Here is a 13,924-nt window from a genome sequence, read left to right as displayed (position 1 = left end):
TTTACGTACTCGTTTGTCAGCTGTATTTGTAATTCTACAGTTAAATGTATTTGTTTCTTAGTCCTTCATGCTCAATTATTTCTGTCCTCTGAAACTCATCCTCTACCGGATCAATCAATCAAGCAGACTCATGGGAGAGATACTATCTAAGGTTTTTCAGATTTAAAGTTCTCTTTGGTCTTTATCCTTTTTCATTTCTACACAAAAAGAGGAAGAAGAAAGTGATTTCCTGATAAAGGGCCAACCTTCCATTAGTCCAAGAGGGTAGGGAGTGTGGGTGCAGAGTGGGCCTCCATGTCAAACTGGGCAGACTAGAGATACCCTGGACCCCTAGCTGACTCCTCACATACCAAGGGAAAGAGAGATCTCCTTCTCTTGGGTTGTTCTCAGTCACTAGACTCCCCCCCCTTTTTTTTTTAGCCTTTATAAGGCTGCTGATTCTCAGAGTGAAACTTTCTTTAAAAAAAAAAATTTTTTTTATTGGGAGCTCGGACAACTCTTATCACAATCCATACATCCATCCATGGTGTCAAGCACATTTACACATTTGTTGTCATCATCATTCTCAAAACATTTTCTTTCTACTTGAGCCCTTGGTATCAGCTCCTCATTTTCTGCCTCCCTCCCCACCCTCCCCCAGAAACCCTTGATAATTTATAAATTATTATTATTTTGTCATGTCTTACACTGTCTGACGTCTCCCTTCACCCACTTTTCTGTTGTCCGACCCCGGGGAGAGGGTTATATGTAGCTCATTGTGATGGGTTCCCCCTTTCTCCCCTACTTTCCCCTTCCCCTTCTGGTATCTCTACTTTGATTATTGGTCCTGAGGGATTTATCAGTCCTGGATTCTCTGTGTTTCCAGTTCCGATCTGTACCAGTGCACATCCTCAGGTCTAGCCGGATTTGTAAGGTAGAATTGGGTTCATAATTGTGGGTGGTGGGGAGGAAGCATTAAAGAACTAGAGGAAGGGTGAATGTTTCATCAGTGCTATACTGCACCCTGACTGGCTTGTTTCCTCCCCAAGACCCTTCTGTAAGGGGATGTCCTGTTGCCTACAGATGGGCTTTGGGTCTCCACTCTGTACTCCCCCTCATTCACAATGATATAATTTTTATTTACTAGTTATTTTGCCAATCATTTTATTAGGGGCTCATGCAACTCTTAATACAATCCATACATATATCAATTGTGTAAAACACATTTGTACATTCATTGCCCTCATCATTCTCAAAACATTTGCTCTCCACTTAAGCCCCTGGCATCAGTTCCTCATATCCCCCCCTCTGTCTCTGCTTCCCCATCCCTCATGAACCCTTGATAATTTATGAATTATTATTTTGTCATATCTTGCACTGTCTGATGTCTCCCTTCACCCACTTTTCTGTTGTCTACTCCCCAAGGAGGAGGTTATATGTAGATCCTTGTAATCGGTTCCCCCTTTCCACCCCACCCTTCCTCCACCCTCCTGGTATCACCACTATCACCACTGGTCCTGAAGGGATCATGTGCCCCGGATTCCCTGTGTTTCCAGTTCTTATCTGTACCAGTGTACATCCTCTGGTCTAGCCAGATTTGTAAGGTAGAATTGGGATCATGATAGTGGGGCAGAGGGGGGGGGGAGAAGCATTTAGGAACTAGAGGAAATTTGTATGTTTCATTGTTGCTACACTGAACCCTGACTGGCTTGTCTCCTCCCTGCGACCCTTCTGTAAGGGGATGTCCAGTTGCCTACAGATGGGCTTTGGGTCACCAGTCCACACTCCCCCTCATTCACAATGGTATGATTTTTTGTTCTTTGGGCTTGTTACCTGATTCTATCGGCACCTCATGATCACACAAGCTGGTGTGCTTCTTCCACGTGGGCTTTGTTGCTTCTCAGCTAGGTGGCCGCTTGTTTATCTTCAAGTCTTTACGACCCCAGATGCTATATCTTGGTAGCTGGGCACCATCAGCTTTTTTCACCACATTTGCTTATGCACCCGTTTTGTCTTCAGCGATTGTGTCAGGAAGGTGCGCATCATGGAATGCCAGTTAAATAGAACAGAGTGTTTTTGCATTGAGGGAGCACTTGATTAGAGGTCCAATGTCTGTCTGATACATTAATACTAAACCTATGAATGTATGCACATAGCTCTATTTTCCCATCATCATGTATACATATATTTACTTGTATACATGCCTGTATTTAGACCTCTGTACATGCCCTTTGCCTCTTAGTTCTTTCCTCTATTTCCTTTTACTTTCCTCTTGTCACACTATCATGTTCAGCCTTCATCTGGGTTTCAGTAATTTGGAGTGAAACTTTCATGTTGTAGTTTTAGCACAAAGGTTGTCAGCAGTGAGATATGTTAATATCCTGGAGATATTTGGGCCAATTTGATGTAGCCGGGGTGCTTGCTCAGTGCTTCTTCAAGCAGCTTGGTGGCCTCATCCTGCTTCATCTCTTGCCTCTGTTCCTAATTTGCCTTTTCTAACAAAAACTGGACCCACTAAACTTCCTGCTGGGCCATTTTTTGGGTTCTGCAGCAGTGGTCTCTTTGTTGAGACTCAGCTCTGTGATGGCTACATCATCCAGGATGAGGCTGATGTCCTTGGCCCTCTTGTCAGCAGGAATACTGGAGCCTCCTGGGAGATCATTTGTCCAGCACTAAACTTGGTCATTACACTTTTGAGTACCTCATTGATAATAGGCAACAGTGATTGCTCCTGGTAGTTTAACTCTAGATCCTGGTACCTGCTGATAAGTTCTTTGGGTTGCGGTAACACTCAGGGAGATGCTCACCATCTGTAGGCCTTTGGAGGAGACTTTGGGGGCAGAGGTTGGAGTCTGGCTTGAACACCATAGATAATGGGATTTTGTAACTCAGGATCCCAAAGCAAAGGCCTCAGCCAGGATGGTGCCCTTCTTGATTTAAGAAGATGGCTCTGTGCTGCCTTCCATGGTGAAGACAGACTTGCAGACTTCGTAGGCCATGGTGGTGGCCCCCAGCAGCAGTCTCAGTCCCGTGAGTTCTAAGGTGGGGTGGGGGGACTAGGAGCCACTGCCCATTTTAGGGTTCACATCCTTCACATGAGTATTTGGGGTCTATAGCGCTAATAGGAGCTTTGGTCTTTATACATGAAGGATACCTGGGTGAATATAAAAATTCTCAGCTTAATTTTTTCCCTTGAGAATCATGAAAATGTAACTTCATTGTCTTCTGGCATAAAATATTACTGTTGAAGTTAAAAACCGTTCTGATTTTTTTCCTCTTCTAAGTGACTTCATTTTAGGTATGTCCTTGTTCTTTTGATAACTTTATGTATTTCCTGTGTTTAAATGCATTGCATTGTCCTGATCTATTAGGAGATGGGTAAAGGAGTAAGATAGGGCCTGGATAACTTTCTCAGTTTATGTTTCAAGGGTTTCCCCTCCTGTTGGTTTTGGGAAATGTCTCCTGCTCCCTTCTGTACAGTTGATGACCCGTCATTGTAGGCCATTGAAAGCTACATTCTCCCATGTTCCAAGATTTGTGGGGATTCTCTCTGCATCATTCTGTTGATGATGTCATCATTAAATTTTTCTGATATACGACTGGCTGCATAGTGGGGCCCCTGTAGTGTAAACATCCCACTTAAGAACAACTCATATTTGCCCTTTAGTGGTATGTAAGTTACTTTGAAACTATGAATCCCAGCCCACTGCCATGGAGTCACTTCTGACTCGTAGCCATCCTGTGTCGGAGTTTGCAGATTATAAATTTTGGGGGAGCAGGATGCACGTGGTTTTGACCTGCTGACATTGTAGTTGACAACTCAATGCTTAACCCATAGCACCAGCAGATGTTTGACTTACCTATGCCCTGAGTAAGGAGTCTTGTTAGTAACCTGGGAAACTGCCTTTGTGAGGAATGGGTGTTTAAAAACTATACAGCATTGAATGTATGTTGATTGTGGTGGAATAGTCTGCCAAAGGACAGTGGGAAGAATGGTTACACAGCTTGAAGAATGTAGTCAGTATTACTGAATTGTACATTGTTGAGATAGTGCATATTTTGTTAGCTATTTTTTTACCACAAAAATTAAAACTATTCCCCATGTTTAAAGCATGATTAACTTACAGCACAAATGTAATTCGAACTCTTATGTAGAAAACTTGAATTTTTTATCTGTAAATTTGAAAGGTTAGTTTAAAACTACAGAATGTAAATTTGTACATGGATCAACAGGCAGTTGTGAAAACAGAACAAGGGAATTCCACATGGTTTAAAATCAGGAAAGTTGTATATCGGGGTTGTATCTTCTGATCATACTTATTCAGCCTGTATGCTGAGCAAATCACCAGAGAAGCTGGATTATATGAAACAGAATTCCGTATTAGGATTGGAGGAAGGCTTATTAACAACCATCAATATGCAGATGACAACCTTGTTGCTGAATGTCAGGAGGACTTGCTATGAAGGTCCAAGATCACAGCCTCCAATATGAATTACAACTAACTCCATGTAAAGAAGACCAAAATCTTCACAACTGTACCAAGAGGTAACATTGTATGAATGGAGAAAAGGTCGGAGTTGTCCAGGATTTTGCCTTGCTTGGATCCACAATCCATGCTCATGGAAGCGGCAGTCACTGACAGAGATCAAAAGACGAGTTGCACTGAGGAAATCTGCTGCATGAGGCCTCTTTAAAGTGTTGAAAAACAAGATATTACTTTGAGAATTAAGGTGCACCTGACCCATTCCATGGTATTTTGACTTGCCTCATACCCATGTGAAAGTTGGGCATCGAATAAGGAAGACCAAAGCATAATTGATGCTTTTGAATCATCATGCTGGCACAATATTAAGATTGCCACGGACTGCCAAAAAAACCAAATCTTTCTTGGAATAAGTACCGCCAGAATGCGCCTTAGCGGCAAGGATGATGACACTTTGCCTCATGGTTGGACATGTGATGAGGAGAGACCAGTTCCTGGAGAAGGACATCATGCTATCAAGCAGAAGGGCAGTGAAAAAGAGGAAGGTCCTTGGCGAAATAGATTGACCCAGTGGCAACAAGGGGTGACCAATGGGCAGTGTTTCGTCTGTTGTACTTAGAATTACTATGACTCCCAACTGACTTGAGGGCATCCAACAACAACAAAAGAAAATAAAATTACATATTTCTAACATCTTCATAAGGAAACTTTTATACCTGTTTATACCCTGTTGAATCATGTTTAAATGTAGGGTATGATTTTTGTCGTTATCTTTTTCATTTTCAATGCTGATAGGCATCATTTACCTCTGGTTGAAGTATTAAGTGAATATAGCCTCTGAGTGGAAATTTTATATGGAATAGATATAAAGTCCATTAAATGATATATAACTAGATACTTTTAAAAGTAAATATCAAAATAAATAATTAAAATTCTGTAAAGATAAATTGAAGAAATTTCTTATTTTGTAGAAATATATTCAGATAAAAGTTGAGGGAAATATGAAATCCTCTTGTTTGTTTTCATGAGTAATACAGCATATCTTTGAATGGTTGATAAAAGAAATGTGAACATGTAATGTTAGTTGGGATTATTTGTAGTTTTAGATGTACCTGATGATCTTCCACATAGCAAGTGCTATATAAACATTCAATCTGAATATTAAGGTGGGGGCAGTATTAACTTTTTAAAAATGTGTTAAAGTTACATAATCCCTTGAATGAAATTCAAACTGGAACTCCTGGATGAGTTTATCAATTTCCCATAGGAACTGAAGTTAAAAGATGAAGAATGTGAGAGGCTTTCTAAAGTGCGAGATCAACTTGGACAGGAATTGGAGGAGCTCACAGCGAGTCTCTTTGAGGTTGGTCTGTCTGTTCACATCGTGGCAAGAGCAACATCTTGATTTTTTACATACTGATAGGATTGTGTTTTGAGGCTTTCTTGAAAAAGGTATGCTGCTTTTCTCACATTTGTAAATTCTCTTAAGCAGAATATGAAATAAAATCTTCAAGAAATGTAGGTTCAGTAACTTAAAATGATCTTAAAAGGAAAAAACCAAAAATACCCCAAAACCCAACAAAACAAAACTACCCAGTAATTTTATTTTACTACCTCACTGATATATAGGGATTTTAAAATGGTTTATCCACTATTTTCTAATATTTTTAATAAAGGTGATACTGAGTATTGAAAAAAACGTACCCCCCCCAATTTCTATGTAAATAAAAAGAAAATAATCTATAAAATATATGCTGTGTATTTAGAAGTTATAGCAGAAAATGAACTGGAAATTAAAGAATGTAGTACACTACTAAAGAGTCATATAGCTTTTTGATAAGTCCTTCTCATATAAACAGGGAAGTGTGAGGATTTACTAAACCTGTCACCACATGCCTTACATTCATAAGTCTTTCTCCACTACGAGTTCTTATATGTTTAGTGAAGTTTGAGGAGTGACTAAATTAATTTCCATATTCCTTGCATCATAAGTCTTTTCTCCTCTGAATTCTCGTATGTCGTTTGAGGCTAGCAGATTGAGTAAAAGTTCTCCCAAATTCCCTACATTCATAAAGGCCCCTCTCCACTGAATTTTCATATGTTGAATGAGGTGTGAGGATGGAGTAAAAGTTCTCTTACTCTCTTTACATTCATAGGGCCTCTCTGTGAATTCTCATATGTTGAATGAGGCATGTGTATTGTTTAAAAACCTTCCCACAGTGCGCACATTCATAAGGATTGGTTGCTTTGGAGAGTCTTGTGTCACCCTGGAGTGTTGAGGGAGCTTTTGCTTTACCACATTTAATGCACATTTAATGATGCATATGTGGAAAGCAAGGAGATGAATTTTTATTTTATCAAGTTTTTCGGGTTTACTCTAGAATAACTACATGATTTAACAGCAAAGAGGGTGTTTTGTTGATGATGGCAACATATGTATAAATGTGCTTGACAAAATAGATGTATGTGTGGATTGTGATAAGAGTTGTAAGAACTCCCAATACAAATTATTTTTAAAAAAACAAACAAAGAGGGCAGACATACTTCCGTGGATATTATAGCTGCATCTTCAGCATACCTGTGTGGATATATAGCCTCATCTACAACTGATATAAAAACTTCTAGATAACTAGAGCAGTGTTTCTTATTATGACTGCTTTTGACTTTGTAGGAGATTGTGTCTTTTTGACTTTGCCCACAAAGGGTCTGGTCCACTTGGCAATTTAAATATTTCTGGGAGTTGAGGATGAGATTAGTACTTTGGGTTCAAAACCATTTCCTTAGAATGTCGTCTTTGGATTGAGAATGTATGCCTCCGAAAATTCCTTATAAAAAATACTAATGTATTAATGGACTGGCTAATGCCATTTTCACTGAATATATTTCTTTTATTTATTTGGAATATATTTCTTTGTAAAGAAATTTAGTCTTAAAACTTTCAATGTAATAAAACATTTATGGTAAAAATTTTCTGTTTTATTATTTTTAATTACATTTTTTCATATCACTACCCAGTGATTACTAATGTGATTGGTAGCCTTAAGCTTTATTTAAACTGGTAGACCTTTCATGCCTTCTCTGTTCCATAGCTCTTTGTCCTCCCCTCTACCTTTTTGGGGTCACTTACATTCATAAGCATTTTTAAACTATAGTAATTCACTTATTTGCTTAGTTACCTAGTCACTTAATAGTAATCAGAGAAGATAAATGTAAGAAGAGTAGGAAATTAAAGATCTGGAGCAAGATCTCTGTGATTTATTGTATTTTTTGTATATAGAAGAGATTTATAAAGATGACTTTGCCTTCCGGTATTGTCTTGTTAGAAGCCAATTTTATGATGATAATATCTGGGACTCTAGGTGAAAAAGTAGATGTATCAGTTCCTTTAGTTAATAATGACTTTCTACATGACCTATCCTTAATTTTAGGGAGCCCGGGTGGCATCATCAGGTTTGACTGTTCAGCAGTTCAAACTCATCAGCCCACCATGGGAAACAGATGAGCTAATCTGCTCCTGTAGTGATTTACAGCCTCCAGGCCCTGCATAGGATCACTGTGAGCCAGAATCGACTGAAGAGCAATTAGGAAAACTTAAAAAAAACAAAAACAAAAAAACCCAGTTCATCAGGGAGTCAGTGGGATGCAGCCCTGTTGGAGACCCACCTGTACTGCTTTTCAGGATCCATTTTGGTAGCAGGTCTTTGTTTCAGTTGCAGACAATGATGCTTTGCCTCTGAACGTGAGGTCTTAACTTTTTCAGGAAGCGCATAAGATGGTGAGAGAAGCAAACGTCAAGCAGGCAGCCGCGGAAAAGCAGCTAAAGGAAGCACAAGGGAAAGTACGTTTCTGCTGTTTCTAATTAGATAACATCCAAGGAAATTAGTGATTCTTCTTTTAAGATACCTCAAAATCTATTGCATTTGTTCCAATAAGTAGTGCTTATTTTAGAAGAGTTGGAAACTACAGAAAACTAGAAAGAAGAAAACTCCCCTAAAGATTTAAATCGGGTCATTCTAAGAATTCATTTGATGGCAGTAGATTTGGTTTTTGGGTTTTAGATCTCATGAAACTGAACATTTTTGTATCCATTCATATTAGAAACAAATGATTTAAAGGTTTAGATGTGTTAAAAAGGATTATAGAATCACATTGTAAAGTTAATTTTTATTGTCTTTATTTAAGAAGTCACAAAAGTCTTCTTAGAGTTTGCTGTTTTAGGAATGCACTACAGCTGATTATAAGCTGTTATTTTCGAAGATTTTAAAAATAACTCGTATGCTAAATATTTTGATGATTTTAAAATTTTCATTTGGCATTATGTATAGTCCCTGAATCCAAGCCATATGGAAACATAAAAATGTTTTATTTTACTTACCGTATATACTCATGGATAAGCCGAGTTTTTCCAGCATATTTTTAATGCAGTTTTTGTAGTAAAATTAGGTGTCTCGGCTGATAATTGGGTCGGCTTATACGTGAGTATATACAGTACGTTTCATGGTCTCACAGGAAATACAAAAAATTATTTCTGCCTCTTGGAAAGAAAATGTTTCTGCTATCTTGCTAGCGTTTCCTTGTGTCCTACAAGATATTGAGTGTATCTTGACTTCTTTTCAAGATTGACGTACTTCAAGCTGAAGTGGCCGCACTGAAGACACTTGTATTGTCCAGTTCTCCAACGTCACCTACACAAGAACCTTTGCCAGGTGGAAAGACGCCTTTTAAAAGGGGGCACACAAGGAATAAAAGTACAAGCAGTGCTATGGGCGGCAGTCATCAGGACCTCAGTGTGATGCAGCCAATTGTAAAAGACTGCAAAGAGGTAACTCGCCAAGGACTGTCCCCTCTGACTCCTTTGGTACTTAGTGATTTTCACGACTGAGAATGTCAGGTATGCTTTTTGCCAGCAATTTTTTAGTACAAAATATGCAATATTCAGATGGGGAGGCTTTCTCTAGAGGTGGCTGCTTTCAGGGATTCTTCAGGTCCATTCTTCACCTGGCTCACCTCGGAGTACCTGTTGGGAACTTGGTAAGTTTCTTAATCTTGCTATTTCATTGAGGGAAGCAAACTCTTGTGATTTGTGGAATTGACTTATTTATCCGGCTAGTCATAAGTTTATTGCTAGTGTGCTCTAGCAAAATGTGAACATAGTGTGTATATATGAAATTTATGAAGATCAGGTGATTTTCTTGAAGAATGGTGAATATCGTTAAATCCTGGTGAAGTAGAATTCTATATTGGTAAGGGTGCCTTAGAGGTAATTGAGATAATTAAATAAAAACATTAGAAATAATAGTAGCCCTTTTTCATTTTAAAAGATAGAAAGCTGCCCAAGATAATGTGTAAATATTTTGAACGGTTCTGCATAAAAATTGTAGAATTATAAATTGTTTTTTACTTAGTCATTGTACATTATGAGAGAACGTATAATTTTAATGAAAGCATTTCCAAGGAGATTGATGAGTAATCAGAGGAGCATTCCCTCTTTTTTTCTAGCCTTTGGTATGATTATTAGTTTTGAAGAAACTGAGTATGCTTGTTGACTTAAATTTTTACGTGGAACAAGATTATTAACTACGTAGCCAAGGTTATCTTTTAATTGAGTCATATTTTGCTTAGTTACTAATAAAATGATGCCAACAACAGAGAATTTCACTGCTTGTTCACATGCTGAGCGTGGCAGTCTAGAATTCAGATTGCTTTTTATTAAATGTCTAGGACACTTTTTAAGCCTAATTTTAATGGTCATTTCTTTGGATTCAAATAACAGTTTTCATTGCATGGCACAACTTTATTTTTGCTAATGTTTCATAGTATTGTAAATGCTATACATTTTCCCCTTTGTTATTTATAATAACACACTTTAAGGCTATTTTCATGAAAATTTTGTTTCGTTTTTAGTTCACAAAATGTCTTAAAATATAAGTAGGCAGTATATAACTTAAAAATAGCAACTTTAATTATTTGCTTTCTATGTACAATATAGATGCTGGTGCTTTGTGAAAATTGTATTTAAAAATGTTAAATAAAGAAATACATAGATTTGACTGGTGTGAGTCTTTAAAAACATTTTAAAGATCTAGATTAAAATGAACACATATCTATGTCTGTAGGAATTTGCATTGTAAGTATTAAACACCCACATATGCCCGCCCATCCACATTGTAAAAATTTTGGACTAATTCGAATTAGAATTTGAACACATACTACTTACTGCTTTTTTGCTGTGTAACCTTGGGCAGGTCACACTTTCTCTCCAAGCCCCAATTTCCTCATCTAAGTGATGGGGTCCCTATAGATTAAATCTTTTTGAAGGACTTCAGACCTGTTGTCAGTGAGATACTGATTATGCTGCTAACTGTAAAGGTCAGTAGTTTGAATCCACCAGCTGGCCCATGGGAGAAAGATGAGGCTATCTGCTCTGGTAAAGAGTTGTCGCTGTGGAAACCCACCGGGGCAGTTCTCTTCTGATATGGTCAACATGGACTCAATGGCAGTGGGTTGCATTTAGCGTAGCTACTGGCACATTGCTTTTACTATATGGCTTAAAATACTGCCTTTAAGCTAGACTCTTTCCTTAGAATTTAAACTAGACTCTTTCCTTAGAATTCTACTTAATTACTGTGGGGTTTATGTCCCTAGTTATTGTTTCTCTGCTAATATTCTTTACCCTTTTGTCTTTAGCTTTGATTCAAGGAATTTATGGATTGGGATGGCAAAGATTTATATTGAGATTGTTACTGCACACCTTAAAGTCTGTAGGGACACTGGGATAGTAGGCCTTTGTTAACATTTATGTAGACTGCCTGCACATCTTATTAAACTGTCTTCCAGGGCATAGTTGTTTTCAGTGCCGGGGGGTCTTGTTTATAGCTGCAGGAGCAGGAGGGAGGATAATCAGTGTTTGGTTGGAGGTGGGTGAAGGCGTGACTTTGCATTTCAGCAGCTTGCATTGAGCTAGAGTGAGGTCCTGTATGGAAAAGTTCTGGGGAAACTTTATTCCATGGAAAAGCGAGAGACAAATGGGGGCGTGAATAGTGAGTGACGACAATGGGTTGTTATTAATTCAGGTGGCAGTTACTGGGTGGTAGGTAGATAGTGTGGCAAAAAAAGTTCTCAGCAAATGTTATATTTTAATGATCAATTTTTTAGGCTATATTATGCTTATTTTAGGCTTGCTACAGGTATATTAAACATTTTGGCAGTTTTTAAGGAAAACGTGTTGACTTAAATTTTTACATGGAACACAAGATTATTAACTACGTATTAACGAAACATTTTGGCAGTTTTTTTAGGAAGAAGCTTCAGGTAGTAACAAAACAAGTAGTGTCATTTTTGACCCCCAAACAAGGCTTCAGAATTTAGTTGGTCAGAGTTTATTCTAACATTGAACTTTATTAACTTGGTTCTAATTTACTGACTTTCTCAGAAAAGACAGCCTGTTTTATATTCAGAATAGTAGCACAGGTATTGTAAGAGAAGAGCCAGCATATTTGGGAGAATAAGTTTGATTGCTTTAAAATAAAAATTGCTACCATGTATGATAGTCAGTTAATAACTTTCCAGGTATTAATTATTTATTTAAAATGAAGAACATTTATTTTTCAGAAACGGTTAATCTAGGCTTTGGTTTTGCCACGTGGTTTTATGTTTTGTGCTAAGTTTTTTGTGTCTGTCTTTTGTTTTTTCTTGTAGGCTGACTTGTCTATGTATAATGAATTTAGATCTTGGAAGGATGAGCCGATAATGGACAGAACTTGCCCTTTCTTAGACAAAATCTATCAGGAAGATATCTTTCCATGTTTAACATTCTCAAAAAGTGAGGTAATATACATTTACGTGTGTGTGTGTGTGTGTGTGTGTGTGTGTATATATTTCACTTTAAAAGGAATGTATTAGAATTATTTCTGTACCTTTTACTGTCATACTACATAATTTAAGATCTCTTAGGTAAATAATGAATGCCTGGTGACCAAAGCCCTTGTCTACTAACCAGAAGGTAAGTGGTTCAAGTTCCCTGGCCCGCAGGGACAAAGAGCGGCAGCTTTCTTGCGTAAAGACTTCCATTGGGCACTTCTTGGTGGGTACTTCTGTCTCTGTAGAGTTTCTGTTAAGTCAGTCAACTCTATGGCAGTGGGTTTGAGTTTTACATTAAAAAGTTATTATACAGTATCACCTTTTATCATTTTCTATCCCATAATTAAGATGAAAATTTATAGACATTCAATTATGGAATATCTTATTTGCACAGAGAACCATTTACACTAAAATGTGTATAACATTGGATTGAAGTTTTCAGTGCTTATTGGGGCTTGATTCTTAGTAAAAAATTCAGTGTAATGAAAGTTCTGTGCACTCTACACTTGTGTTATAGGCATTTGGTTGATCATTTTGTGATTTAAAAATCATATTTATTCACCTTTAAAACAGGATAAACAATGCCTTTTCTTCTGACATAAGTTGTTATGAGGAGAAAATGAAGCTGGTTAAATAGCTTTACATTTTTTTAAAAAGTACAAATCAGACCCCCTGCTGTTGAGTGGCTTTTCACTCATTATGACCCTATAGGATAGACTAGAATCGTCTCTGTGGTTTCTGAGGCTGTAACTCTTTATGGGAACAGAAAGCCTCATCTTTCTCCTGCAGCATGGCTGCTGGTTTCAAATGGCTGACTCTGTGGTTAGCAGGCCAATGTGTAACCCCCTGTACCACCAGGGCTCCTGTTAGGCCATAATTTAAATTTTATTTATGAATTAAAGCTTGCCTACAAGGTCTTAAAAAATAAATAGTACTTAGATGCTTAATGCTGAGGGTGCTATGTTAATTCTTTTGAGGACCTAATTGCAACATTGTTTGTAAGGAGAAGTTGAGATGAACAGTGAAATATTTGACAGATAGACAGTTATGTTATTCATTATAGCTCTGTGCCTGGTTTTATGAAGGCCAGTCAGCATTAGCAATGTTGCCAGACTGTAAAGAAGTTATTCCTCTTTTATATCTTGCTTATCATTAATCAGTGCTACCACTTCCATCTGGGTATTTAGTGTTGGGGAGACCCATTCTTGTGTAAATTTATTAATACAAGTTTATAAATACACATACATAGCTATGTATTGCTGTTTAACAAATGACCAATACCATGGAATATTATGTAAATATAGCAAAACAAAATATTAGCATATTCATTTTGGAGTGGCATTAGCAACAAACATTAATTATAGGTAAAAAGTGAACATAGACTAGAATTGATGCTTTTTTGTTGTTGTTAGTAACTTGAATTTATTGTAACTCGGGGTTGCCTGTAATTGATGTCTGTCTCTTAGTTTTTTAAAAAAAATCATTTTATTAGGGGCTCATGCAACTCATCACAATCCATACATACATCAATTGTGTAAAGCACATCTGTACATTCATTGTCCTCATCATTCTTAAAACATTTGCTCTCCACCCAAGCCCCT

At 37.6% G+C, this 13,924-nt stretch overlaps 1 protein-coding gene across 2 annotated transcripts in view; it reads left to right on the top strand.

Moving 5' to 3' along the window:
* Window positions 1-13,924, top strand: part of RAB3IP (RAB3A interacting protein) — a 53,217-nt gene that overhangs the window by 21,152 nt on the left and 18,141 nt on the right. For both annotated transcript variants that reach the window (XM_075551288.1, XM_075551287.1), the window contains 4 exons: window positions 5,731-5,826; window positions 8,224-8,301; window positions 9,082-9,285; window positions 12,162-12,290. In XM_075551288.1, the coding sequence (XP_075407403.1) occupies window positions 5,731-5,826; window positions 8,224-8,301; window positions 9,082-9,285; window positions 12,162-12,290 (507 nt within the window). The remainder of the gene's footprint in view (window positions 1-5,730; window positions 5,827-8,223; window positions 8,302-9,081; window positions 9,286-12,161; window positions 12,291-13,924) is intronic.

The sequence above is a fragment of the Tenrec ecaudatus genome, chromosome 6 (genome assembly GCF_050624435.1).
Source record: "Tenrec ecaudatus isolate mTenEca1 chromosome 6, mTenEca1.hap1, whole genome shotgun sequence".
NCBI lineage: Eukaryota > Metazoa > Chordata > Mammalia > Afrosoricida > Tenrecidae > Tenrec > Tenrec ecaudatus.
Note: the sequence above shows the minus strand (reverse complement) of the source record. Positions and strands in the feature narration are given on the sequence as shown.